Here is a 13993-nt window from a genome sequence, read left to right on the forward strand (position 1 = left end):
ACCTTGGATGCGAAATAGTTAACAAAATTACTAAATTTTCTCTGACCATCTGTGATCAAGGCCATTGGAGATTCATTATCATATCATATCATATCATATATATACAGCCGGAAACAGGCCTTTTCGGCCCACCAAGTCCGTGCCGCCCAGCGATCCCCGCACACTAACACTATCCTACACCCACTAGGGACAATTTTTACATTTACCCAGCCAATTAACCTACATAGTCATTAGTCTTTAGAATTCTGTTTTTGTTTGTCGTGCATATTTCTAATTGCTGTAGTGTACTAGAAGTTAGTTAAGATTAGATGGTATATAGAGTGCAAGGCTAACATTTTCGTAACATAAAGGTAAATCGGTAATTCCTGCTCTTTGGTCTTCCCATCCAAAGTGATGTAAATCAACCATGACAGCAAGCCACCAACTCACTCGCTTCTCCTCCCCTGTGCTGATCCTCCTTGCGTGTTCCTCTTCCACCTCCTATTCTTGGCAAATACCTCCCACCTCTTTAGCTGTCTCTGCCAACTCAAAATGCTGTCTATACTCTATACCACTTCTTGCAGCCCAGTCAAAGGCAATACCAGATGGAGTTTACCAGTAGTAGTAATGGATGCAGTAAATTTTGTGTGCTGGCTGCCATTTTATGTCACATTTTGTAACTCTCTGCCATCCTCCAATCCATTTGCTGGCAGCCTGCCAACACAATCAGATCCCAGAAGTTGGCAGTTCATAATTACAGCCTAACAGAGAGCCATTTTACAGGGTAGAGCAATTGGATAATGACACGATAAACATCAGCTGAATTATCGACCAGATAAACTGAGACCATGTCAGATTTCAAAAGGCAGCTGTTGGATTAGTTAAGTGATTAAAATTGGCTAGTTGAGCAACCAGGAAAAGGAAGGCCAGATGTATTAGAGAGGCCTATTGGGAGCAGCCGTGTTGGGAGAGAAGCTGTGTTGAAGGGATCTGTGAGGCTTTGGCGAGAAGGCAGAGCAGAGGAGGACAGGGTATAAAGGTACAGTCAGCAGTTTCTTGTGTGAGTTTTTCTTTTTGCTTGATTTTAGTAGTGAGGATGGAAGGGAGAATGGTGCAAATATTTCTCCTTCAGGATGTGGGAAGTCGGGGAAACTGCTGGTGTCCCTGATGACTACTACACTCTATGGGGAAATGTGCCCAGGTGCAGGTCCTTGAAGGCCGTGTTTGGGAACTGGAGATGCAGCTGGACGACCTCGGGATCGTCAGGGAGAATGAGAGCTTCATAGTTAGGAATCATAGCGAGGTGGCTAAGCTTTAGGTTCAGGAAGAGAGTAGATGGGTGACCTTGAGGAAAGGGGGTGGTCAGAGAGTTTAGGTGAGACCTGTGGCCATTCCCCTTCAAAACAGTAATACCCTTTCAGATAACCTGCCGATGGAGAGCAGTGATAGGGGTCAGGTCTGTACCACCAAGCCTGGCTCAGAGGCAGAGCGGGGAAGGCTAATGTCAGGCAGATCCATAGTGGTGGGAGACTCATTAGGAAGGGAGGCAGACAGAAAATTTTGTGGCAGCAATTGACTGTATGGTGTATTCCTTCCCTGGTGCCAGGGTCCAGGACATCTCAGAGCGGCTGTGTGACATTCTCAAGGGGGAGGGGGAGCAGCCAGAGGTTGTTGTGCATGTTGGCACAAATGACATGGGTAGGAAAAGGCATGAAGTCCTGCACAATCATTATAGCGAGTTAGGTAAAAGGTTAAAAAGTAGGTCCTCCAGGGTAGTGATCTCTGGATTACACCCAGTGCCATGTGTTAGTGTGGGTAGGCGCTGGAAGATAAGGCAGGTGAATTTGTGGCTGAGGAGTTGGTGCAGGGAATAGAGATTCAGATCTCTGGACCATTGAGATCTCTTCTGGGGCAGAGATGACCGGTACAAGAGGGATGGGTTGCACCTGCACTATAGAGGAGCCAATATCCTGGTAGACAGGTTTGCTAGTGCTCCAGGGGTGGCAGGAGGGGGTGGATCCAATGCTGGACTGAGGCAGGTGAGAGGCTGGAATTTGGCATGGAAGGTGATGAAAGAAAGTTAGAGGGATATGGGGCAAACATGGGTAGATGGGTCTAGTGTAGATGGGACATCGTTGTCGGCGTGGGTAAGTTGAGCAGGATGGCCTATTTCCATGCCGTATGACTGAATTCAACATAAGAATTAAGGGGAAAATAAGAAATATGTTGATATTACAGCATCAGTAACAAAAGGAGTGGTGAGTAGAAAGGGGCCATGAAAAATATCATGAAAGGTTTGCTAAAGGTTTTCAGTACAATAGATTTTACTTTTTATTTCCCTTGGGGCCATGTAAAAATTGTTGTGCCATGTGTGAAAACCAATCGTGAATTAAATCGGAAAATAATGCATGATTTATCATCTGAGGCAAGCTTGTATAATAATTGTTGGTAATTGTATCATCTGTTTTAGAATAAAATTGTATCATAACAAATGTGTTCTTTACTTGGAAACTACTTTCTAACCAAATCGAGTAAATATTTGTATTTCTTTCAGCTAATACTTTATATGGCCCCCTTCACACTACGACGTCAGTGGATATGTATAAAAATGCAGTGGAACAGGCCAAAGAGCAAGGTGGCAATGTGGTTTGTGGTGGAATGGTAAGACATCTGCCACACGTGGTTGAAAAATGGCGGGTAACAATAAGTTTAAGTTGCAGGATTTCACACAGCCAGGATGACTTTGGACAGTGGAGGAATTTGAAGATGAGGATTTAAATTAGTATTTCTTTGGAAAATATGTGTGCGACTGAAAGGGGGAAGTTAGACTTACAAAATATGGTAACTGTGGTTTGACCAAGTAATACACGACACTTGAGTATAAAAGTCACAAAGTCAAGTTGTAGCTATATAACACTTTGCTTTGACCACACTTTGAGCAGTGTTACAGTTCTGGGCATCGTATTTAAAGGAATGAGGTGTAGGCCTTGTGAGAGGGTGCAGAAGAGGTTCATTAGGATGTTTCCAGGTTAGTATTGGCTTTAAGGAGAGTTTGGACAAACTTTGATTGCTTTTTAGTTCTGGAACTTCAGATGCAGGAGGTGATCTGATAGAAGTGTGTAAAATTATGAGAGGGTAAATCGTCAGGGTAGATATTGGAGGGCGTAGCTTTAAGGTTAGAGGCGGGGACATTTAAAGGAGATATGCAAGGCAAGTTTTTTTTTTAACAGAGTGGTGGGTGCATCTATGCAGAAGATGTTGTCTGGGAAGATGGTGGCATCAGATATGATAGCAATGCTTAAGAGGCATTTAGACAGGCTCGTGAACATGCAGGGAATAGAGGGATATGGATCAGGTGCAGGAAGACGGGGTTAGTTTAATTTGATATCATGGTTGGCCCAGGAATTGTGGGCTGAAATGCATGTTCCTACACTTCTATGGTTCTACATTTACAGTGTGTGTGAAGAAGAACATTGGGGTAATGAGTTGCTGATGAAGGACTTCAGCATCTAAGGGAGTGAAGGAGATGCAGAAGGAGCAATTTTGGGGAGATGGAAATAAACAGTCTTGTCATGGATGAGGAATTTTGGCAGGCCACGGTGATAGCTACAGGCCTTCAAACTGTTCATTTGAAGATTGCATAGCTGTTGTTAGATGGGTAATTTGACAACATTGAGAAGTATTGGTTTCTACTCATCCAGTGTGTTCTATCATAACCTACCAGCGGTGCAGTGCATTTAAATTATCTAGGATATCTCATGGTCTTTCTCATCAAATCTGGTTAGAATCTTCCAATTCTAAAATCTCATCAAATTAGAATCTTCCAATTCTAAAATTGCTGCTTCAGGAAGATAGCATGCCAGATCAATGCTAGTGTGAAAGCATTGATTAGTTGACTTTGATTGAATGGACAAACTCTTCCTGGAGGAGCAAAATACTCGAGCATGAATTAAGTTTGTATCTTATTCTTTCTTTGTGCTAGTGGTTTATTATAACATAAAAAGATGATGTTTACCAATATTGATATTGATATTGTTATGTCATTCTAGACAATTGATCGTCCAGGAAACTATGTAGAACCAACTATTGTAACTGGACTTCCCCACGATGCAACCATTGTTCATACTGAGACATTTGCACCAATTCTTTATGTTCTCAAATTTAAGGTAAAGTAAGTTTATTGTTTGAAAGAATGCACTTTAAAATGCAGCAAAATAGAGTATTGGACCTTTGAATGTTCTGATTTATTTGCATTTAATCCTGGTTTTGTTTGAATAAAGTACTGACTATGGTTAGTGAATGCACCATCACAATTTATTGTTACTGCTTTATAAAATATAATTGAGCAATTTTAATAGTGTAATGGTATATGCAAAAAACTTTGTCCATTCAGGATTGACATTTAGCATGTATTTAGAACATAAATATTCAGTTTTCCTTTATGCATCTCTTAATGCTGTATTTATTGTGCAGTCAGAGCAAGAAGCATTTGCGTGGAACAATGAGGTCAAACAAGGTCTCTCCAGCAGCATCTTCACCCAGGATGTAGGTAGAATGTTCCGTTGGATGGGGTAAGCTTTTCAAATTTATTTCTGAGTGAGCACTTTGCACTAATATACAGTGCTCGCCATAATGTTTGGGACAAAGACCCATCATTTATTTATTTGCCTCTGTACTCCACAATTTGAGATTTGTAATAGAAAAAATCACATGTGGTTAAAGTACACATTATCAGAATTTATTAAAGACCATTTTTATACATTTTGGTTTCATCATGTAGAAATTACAGCAGTGTTTATACATAGTCCCCCCATTTCAGGGCACCATAATGTTTGGGACACAGCAATGTCATGTAAATGAAAGTAGTCATGTTTAGTATTTTGTTGCATATCCTTTCCATGCAATGACTGCTTGAAGTCTACAGTTGTGGAAGATCAGCCATGATCACAATGAATGGCGGTACTGGCTCGAAGGGCCAAATGGCCTCCTGCACCTTTTTTCTAAGTTTCTATGATTCATGGACAAATTGCTGGGTGTCTTCTCGGGTGATGCTCTGCCATGTCTGTATTGCAGCCATCTTTAGCTTATGCTTGTTTTGGGAGCTAATCCCCTTCAGTTTTCTCTTCAGCATATAAAAGACATGCTCATTGGGTTCAGATCAGGCGATTGACTTGGCCACTCAAGAATTAACCATTTTTTAGCTTTGAAAAACTCCTTTGTTGCTTTAGCAGTATGTTTGGGATCATTGTCTTGCTGTAGAATGAACTGCTGGCCAATGAGTTTTGAGGCATTTGTTTGAACTTGAGTAGATAGGATGTGTCTATACACTTCAGAATTGATTATGCTATATGATCAGCAGTTGTATCATCAATGAAGATAAGTGAGCCAATACCTTCAGCAGCCATACATGCCCAGGCCACAACACACCATAACATAACTGTGTTTCACAGATGAGGTGGCATGCTTTGGATCTTGGTTCCTTCTCTCCTCCATACTTTGCTCTTGCCATCACTCTTCATCTTCATCTCATCTCAGTTAATCTTCATCTCATCTGTCCAGATTTTTTTCCAGAACTGTGGTTGCTCTTTTAAGTACTTGGCAAACTGTAACCTGGCCATCCTATTTTTGCGGCTAACCACTGGTTTGCATCTTGTAGTGTAGCCTCTGTATTTCTGTTCATGAAGTCTTCTGCGGACAGTGGTCATTGTCAAATCCACACCTGACACCTGAAGAATGTTTCTGATCTGACGGACAGGTGTTTGGGGGTTTTTCTTTATTACAGAGAGAATTCTTCTGTCAACAGCTGTGGAGATCTTCCTTGCCTGCCAGTCCCTTTGCGATTAGTAAGCTCACCAGTGCTCTCTTTCTTCTTAATGATGTTCCAAACAGTTGAAACAATGGCTTCTTTGACTTTCATTGGCACAACTTTGGTCCTCATGTTGATAAACAGCAATAAAAGTTTCCAAAGGTGATGGAAAGACTGGAGGAAAGATTAGGTGCTGAGAGCCCTCTTATACCTGCATTAAGGAGGCAATTAAACACACCTGAGCAATTACAAACGCTTGTGAAGCCATGTGTCCCAAACATTATGGTGCACTGAAATGAGGAGACTGTAAAAACACAGCTGTAATTTCTATATGGTAAAACCAAGATGTATCAAAATACCCTTTAATAAAATCTGACAATGTGCACTTTAACCACATGTGATTTTTTTTCTATTACAAATCTCAAATTGTGGAGTTCAGAGGCAAATAAATAAATGATGGGTCTTTGTCCCAAACATTATGGAGGGCACTGTATGTGTAAACTGAACCACTGCTGTAACCTAATTGCTCTGCATGAATGAAGTAAAAAGCACGTATTCAAATCTCCAGGCAATACTGATCCTCTCTTTGTCCACTTAGGTTTAGCCTTCTCACCCCCACCAAAAATATAAAGATCCAGAGTGTAACTTTCCTTTAAGTCATCATTTTGTTGCTTTATTTAATTGCTGTAAAGTTGTGAAGTTAAAAGATTGGAACACATTTGGCCACTCAGTATCTTTTTGCTTTAAGTTGACCTCTTATTTGATACACATTTTCAATTAGTAGAATCGAAGTTCAGTTTTTATTTCAAATCTTTGTTCTTGTTTGCATATGCTCAGAAATTCTATTCAGTATCACAATGTAAAAAGCACAGTATAAACCATGGTGGAAATTTGTTTTTGTTTTTTAAGTTCCTCCATCTGCAGCTTTTCTTGATTATTTGTTTCGTGAGTTGCTTCCTAATATTTTATTTTCTTTTTTCTGCTCAGACCCAAAGGTTCAGATTGTGGAGTTGTAAATGTCAACATTCCAACCAGTGGTGCTGAAATTGGAGGAGCTTTTGGTACTTTTTAAAATCACTTTTATCACGGCAACTTTCTTAATTTACAATTTCAAATGTCTTATTGCAATATTATGGGAAATGTGTTGAAGAATTAATAATCGGCAGACGAGCCAAACACAGACTTAGTGTTTGTCATTGGAATAAGTGTAGCAGAATAAACACTCCTGAACTGTATGGTTCTGCAAGAAAATGGGGTGTTTACAAAATGATGGAAATCACCCTCTGGTCCACTTAATATGTCCCACAATATTGTGACGTATTGCTAAAAGACAATATCTTGTTAGGCTTCGCATGATATGAAACCAAATGATTTATAGTTATGTCGTTGGTTTTGCATCACGTAGCTTTTCATAATTGACAGCAAGTAAGTATGCTTGGCAGGCAGTGATTAGTGGGGTACCGCAAGGCTCGGTACTGGGACCGCAGCTATTCACAATAAACATTAATGACTTAGATGAAGGGATTAAAAGTAACATTAGCAAATTTGCGGATGACACAAAGCTGGATGGCAGTGTGAACTGTGAGGAGGATGCTATAAGGATGCAGGGTGACTTGGACAGGTGGGCAGATGCATGGCAGATGCAGTTTAATGTGGATAAATGTGAGGTTATCCACTTTGGTGTTGAGACCAGGAAGGCACATTATTATCTGAATGGTGTCAAGTTAGGAAATGGGGAAGTACAAAGAGATCTGGGTGTCCTTGTTCATCAGACACATAAAGTTAGCATGCAGGTACAGCAGGCAGTGAAGAAAGCTAATGGCATGTTGGCCTTTATGACAAGAGGAGGTGAGTGTAGGAGCAAAGAGGTCCTTCTAGTGAGACCGCACTTGGAGTACTGTGTGCAGTTTTGGTCTCCAAATTTGAGGAAGAACATTCTTGCTATTGAGGGAGTGCAGAGTAGGTTCACTAGGTTAATTCCCGGAATGGCGGGACTGTCATATGTTGAAAGACTGGAGCGAATAGGCTTGTATACACTGGAATTTAGAAGGATGAGAGGGGATCTTATTGAAACATATAAGATTATTAAGGGATTGGACACGCTAGAGGCAGGAAACATGTTCCCAATGTTGGGGGAGTCCAGAACCAGGGGCCACAGTTTAAGAATAATGGGTAGGCCATTTAGAACGGAGATAAGGAAAAACGTTTTCAGTCAGAGAGTTGTAAATCTGTGGAATTCTCTGCCTCAGAAGGCAGTGGAGGCCAGTTCTCTGGATGCTTTCAAGAGAGAGCTAGATAGAGCACTTAGTGATAGTGGAGTCAGGGGGTATGGGGAGAGGGCAGGAACGGGGTACTGATTGTGAATGATCAGCCATGATCATATTGAATGGCAGTACTGGCTCGAAGGGCCGAATGGCCTTCTCCTGCACCTATTGTCTATGGAAAGATGAAATCAAATTTAAGTTTCCTTGATTTAAAAACCCACAACAGTTTACACCTAAACAAAAACATGGGTTTTTTCGGCCTTGCCCATCACATCATTTTTGACTATGCTTTTACATTCTGTAAAAATGAATTCAACACACTCTCGCCGTTGCTTTATTCACATAGTCTTTCTGTTCTTTATCGTCAGATTGGTCCAGTGTTCCTCATTCTGTCTGCTGGGAAAATTAGTCATCTTGCATTAAACAGTTCTCCTTTTACACTGCAATCTCGGAGACTGACGATTATTATTTATTGAATTCACTAAACCCCTACTTAAACATGTAATCTTCCTGGTTTTAGATTTTGTCCACGCTTACATTCATTAATTCTTAAGGAAATTAAGTGAATGTTAGACAAAAAGCTGGAGTAACTCAGCAGGACAGGCAGCATCTCTGGAGAGAAGGAATGGGTGATGTTTCGGGTCGAGACCCTTCTTCAGACAATTTGATTCAAAGATGAGGCAACGCACATGAAGTATGATGATATTTATACCTGAGAGTTGTGACATTTAGAGCATTTCAGAATTGGTTTCCGAAGCTTGTTTTTAAACTAATCCTAGCGCAGCCCTGATGTAGGTAATTATATGGGGATTTGGTGACACAGTGACCTCATTAAGGATGATAATTGTGTCTCACAATGGTCGAACAGCAAAACTGATAACCCACTATCCCCGACTCGTAAATCCCGATCATTCGGCATCTGGTCTACTTGTATCTGTTTCCCGTGGTGCCTTTATACTCGCCACAGCACTGATACCTGTTCCTTTTAATTTCACCAGGTCCTTGTTTCCTGCACATCTTTTAAGCAGTGTAGCTCTGCTTTCTGTACTACTTTGAAATAGTCGGGGCTTTGTTTTCTGTGCCCCTTTTAAATTAATTTGATTCACTGTAACATTTATTATATTGCTGTGTAATCGCAACTTATGAAAAATATGTTTGCGTATTGATAGGATTAATATCCAATACTACAGACATCTGCTAGTCCAGTGCCTCCAAAGTCCCATGGGTGTTAGATTATTGACGATTTACTGCGTTGTGATTTTTGAGTTGAAATCTCCAGAAGCTATTGATGCAAGGCACTGCAGCCTTTTTTTCTTTCATTTATAATCCTAAAACTGTTTGAATGTTTGCAGGTGGAGAAAAACACACTGGTGGAGGCAGAGAATCTGGCAGTGATGCTTGGAAGCATTACATGCGGAGATCTACCTGGTATGTAATGGGTGGTTGGCTGGCGTTACTCAATGGCTATAATATGAGCAGTAGAATGGCTAAAAGAATACTTTTTAAAATACCCAGAGCTTTAAATTGGAAATTTTATTCATGAGGAGGATTATTTGACCCTGCTCTGTCATTCAGAAATACCATGAGTGATCTGATCATTGGCCTCAATTTGGTGAATGTAATACATTTCAGGATTGATGTCCTGAAAATTCATGCTTGCATTTGAAGATAGAAATCTTTTGTTATATTATTTGTCAAATGAGGAATTTAAAAAAACCTAGCAGTTTTCACACGGGACTTGTCACAGTCTGCAAAATGCTGTGTCTGTAAAAACAGGACAATTACCTTACTATTTGGGATCTCATGTTGCTGAAAAATTGCCTGCCTGCAGCTTGGTATAATGTTGGGATTCCACAGGTGTAAGTCATATCTTTGATGGCAGGTTCAAGGCTGAAGGGCATATACACCCCAGCGGTATGAACATTGACTTCTCTAACTTTAGATAGCTCCTCTTTCCCTCTCTTCCCCTCCCCCCTCCCAGTTCTCCCACTGTCTTCCTGTCTCCAACTACATCCTTTCTTTGTCTGAAGAAGGGTCTCGACCCGAAACGTCACCCATTCCTTCTCTCCAGAGATGCTGCCTGACCCGCTGAGTTACTCCAGCATTTTGTGATACCTTCGATTTGTACCAGCATCTGCAGTTATTTTCCTTCTCAGCTCAATGATGGTCGGGCTGGCTATAATTTTACAATTGAGACTCGGCCAATGTTTCCTTGTGGGAACAAAGAACTGCAGATGCTGGTTTCTACCAAAGATAGACAGAAAGTGCTGGAGTAACTTAATGGGTCAGGCAGTATCTCTGGAGAAAAAGGATGGGTGAGATTTCCAGTCCTGACCTGAAACATTATCCATCCTTATAATCCATTCAATTATTTTTAAATGCCTCTGAGTGACTTCTGAGGTGAGGACATGGCTGTTGATTCTATCGCCTGTGATCTGGTTGTTAATTTGGACCTGCTGTATTTCATGGAAGGATTGTCAATTAATCCGGAAGATGCAGGATCATTTCATTCCAGAGAGGAAGAAAGATTCTAAGGGGAGTAGGAGGCAGCCGTGGCTGACAAGGGAAGTTAGGGATGGAGTAAAACTAAAAGAAAAGATGTATAACACAACAAAAAATAGCGGGAAGCCAGAGGATTGGGAAACTTTCAAAGGACAAAAGAAGGTAACAAAACGGGCAATATGGGCTGAAAAGATGAAGTACGAGGGGAAGCTGGCCAAGAATATAAAGAAGGACAGTAAAAGCTTCTTTAGATATGTTAAGAGAAAAAGAGTAGCAAAGTCAAATGTGGGTCCCTTGAAGGCAAACACAGGTGAAATTATTATGGGTAACAAGGAAATGGCAGAAGAGTTGAACAGGTACTTCGGATCTGTCTTCACTAAGGAAGACACAAACAATCTCCCAGATGTACTAGAGGACAGAGGACCTAGGGAGGTAGAAGAACTGAAAGAAATTTGCATTAGTCGATAATTAGTATTGGATAGACTGATGGGACTGAAGGTTGATAAATCCCCTGGGCCTGATGGTCTGCATCTCAGGATACTCGGGGAGGTGGCTCTAGAGATAGTGGACACATTGGTGATAATTTTCCAATGTTCAATAGATTCAGGATCAGTTCCTGTGGATTGGAGGATAGCTAATGTTATCCCACTTATCCCACTCGAGAGAGAGAGAACGGGGAATTACAGACCAGTTAGCCTGACATCGGTGGTGAGAAGATGCTGGAGTCAATTATTAAAGAGATAATAATGGTGCATTTGGATAGCAGTAAAAGGATAAGTCCAAGTCAGCATGGATTTATGAAAGGGAAATCATGCGTGACTAATCTTCTGGAATTTTTTGAGGATATGACAAGTAGAATGGATGAAGGGAAGCCAGTGAATGTAGTGTATCGAGACTTTCAGAAAGCCTTTGATAAGGTCCCACACGGAAGATTGGTGAGCAAAATTAGAGCACATGGTATTGGGGGTAGGGTGTTGACATGGTAGAGAATTGGTTGGCAGACAGGAAGCAAAGAGTAGGAGTAAACGGGTCCTTTTCAGAATGGCAGGCAGTGGCGAGTGGAGTGCTGCAAGGCTCAGTGTTGGGGCCACAACTGTTTACCATATATATTAATGATTTGGATGAAGGAATTAGAAGTAACACTAGCAAGTTTGCGGATGACATAAAGCTGGGTGGCAGTATGAACTGCGAAGAGGATGTTAGGAGGTTGCAGGGTGACCTGGACTAGTTGAGTGAGTGGGTAGATGCGTGGCAGATGCAGTATAATATAGATAAATTTGAGGTTATCCACTTTGGTGGCAAAAACAAGGAGGCAGGTTATTATCTCAATGATGTCAGGTTAGGTAAGGGGGATGTGCAGTGAGACCTGGGTGTCCTTGTACACCTGTCACTGAAAGTTGGTGTGCAGGTACAGCAGGCAGTGAAGAAAGCTAATAGCATGTTGGACTTCATAACGAGAGGATTTCAGTATAGGAGTAAAGAGGTTCTTCTGCAGTTGTATAGGGCCCTGGTAAGACCACATCTGGAGTATTGTGGATAGTTTTGGTCTCCTAATTTGAGGAAGGACATCCTTGTAATTGAGGCAGTGCAGCATAGCCGAGGTTGATCCCTGGGATGGCGGGACTGTCATATGAGCAAAGATTGAAAAGACTAGGCTTGTATTCACTGGAGTTTAGAAGGATGAGAGGGGATCTTATAGAAACATATAAAATTATAAAAGGACTGGACAAGCTAGATGCAGGAAAAATGTTCCCAATGTTGGGCGAGTTCAGAACCAGGGGCCACAGTCTTAGAATAAAGGGGAGGCCATTTAAAACTGAGGTGAGAAGGAACTTTTTCACCCAGAGAGTTGAGAATTTGTGGAATTCTCTGCCACAGAGGGCAGTGGAGGCCAAATGACTGGATGAATTTAAGATAGAGTTAGATAGAGCTCTGGGGGCTAGTGGAATCAAGGGATATGGGGAGAAATTGGGCACAGGTTACTGATTGTGGATGATCAGCCATGATCACAATGAATGGCGGTGCTGCTCGAAGGGCCGAATGGCCTCCTCCTGCACCTATTTTCTATGTTTCTATGTTTCTATGAATGCAGCAAGAACTGGACAAATGTTTTGGGTTGATGACGTGATCAAATCTAATGAAAAGTTATCAACTTGAAATGTTTTTTCCTTTGTCCACAGATGCTGCTTTAGCATCTGGATGTTCCAGCATTTTCTGTTCTTTATAATATATTTCCAGCCTCTGCAGTATTTTGATCTTTATTTTATTAATCAGCCAACAATAATTCTTGGACAACAGTGATAAATCACAATGTAAATTTAGTTTAATAAGGATCAGAGTGATTTTTCTTGATATCTTAACCTAGGTGATTTACTTCATTGACAGCAAGTAATCCCTTTTTTTCTATTTGGTTTAGCACCATCAACTACAGCAAGGAACTTCCTCTGGCACAAGGAATCAAGTTTGAATAAAGAGGACTCGTGATTTTATAGCAACTATCAAGACTTTGAATGAGAAACAATGAAAGACTATAATAATTTTCAGAATTGGAATGAAATCATGTGCTGCAAAATTTTGAATCAGTGAAACTGATTTGATGTATAGTACCAGACTTTGATTTTGATGTTTGGACATTCTGGTTTTCTTCAGCTTTTCAGAGTTGAGACTGTAATGAACAACATCTGTTCGTCATTACTAACAGGATAACCCGTTATCCAACAATGTATTCAGTCTCTCTCCAGTGACAACTAAACTGAAAATAAAACCTGCAGTTTTGAAATGACTTGGAGCATGTCCTTTATTTTTCTTTGCTTTAACAGATTTTTATATTTGTCGCTGGTGCACTTGACAGCAATAATTGCCTTTTATTTTTCTACCATTCTGCAAGTGCAGCATAGATTGCATCTACATTTTTGTGATGGAAGTAATATATTTTTCAGGTCTTTAATGTGGCAGGGTTTGTGTGATTGTTCATGCACTGAGATTGTTCCTGATCCAGAATATTGTGGAAGTATATTCACAAATAAATACAAATTTTCATTGCAGTAAAACTAAAATGTCCTCAATAAAATGAGAATAGTAAGACAGTACTGTATTTGAATAAAGGAAAATGTATGTATATTTCCAGTTTCTCATTTAGACTTTCTCAAGTTGAACCCATTTCATTGCTCTGCAAGATTTAGTTTAGTTTGCCGAGCGAGGTTGCATGCTATCCAGCCAGCGGAAAGACAATACATATAAGAAGATAACTGCAGATGCTGGTACAAATCAAAGGTATTTATTCACAAAATGCTGGAGTAACTCAGCAGGTCAGGCAGCATCTCGGGAGAGAAGGAATGGGTGACGTTTCGGGTCAAGACCCTTCTTCTGAAGAAGGGTCTCGACCCGAAACATCACCCATTCCTTCTCTCCCGAGATGCTGCCTGACCTGCTGAGTTACTCC

The 13993-nt window shown here is 40.8% G+C and overlaps 1 protein-coding gene across 1 annotated transcript in view; it reads left to right on the forward strand.

The window, feature by feature from the left end:
* aldh7a1 (aldehyde dehydrogenase 7 family, member A1) overlaps nt 1-13487 on the forward strand; it is a 44849-nt gene extending 31362 nt beyond the window's left edge. The window contains exons 13-18 of the mRNA XM_078397001.1: nt 2534-2640; nt 4029-4145; nt 4453-4550; nt 6773-6846; nt 9402-9477; nt 12968-13487. Of these exons, the coding sequence (XP_078253127.1) occupies nt 2534-2640; nt 4029-4145; nt 4453-4550; nt 6773-6846; nt 9402-9477; nt 12968-13022 (527 nt within the window). The 3' untranslated portion in view covers nt 13023-13487. The remainder of the gene's footprint in view (nt 1-2533; nt 2641-4028; nt 4146-4452; nt 4551-6772; nt 6847-9401; nt 9478-12967) is intronic.
* The last annotated feature ends 506 nt before the right edge of the window (nt 13488-13993 follow it).

The sequence above is a fragment of the Rhinoraja longicauda genome, chromosome 3 (assembly GCF_053455715.1).
Source record: "Rhinoraja longicauda isolate Sanriku21f chromosome 3, sRhiLon1.1, whole genome shotgun sequence".
Classification (NCBI taxonomy): domain Eukaryota; kingdom Metazoa; phylum Chordata; class Chondrichthyes; order Rajiformes; family Arhynchobatidae; genus Rhinoraja; species Rhinoraja longicauda.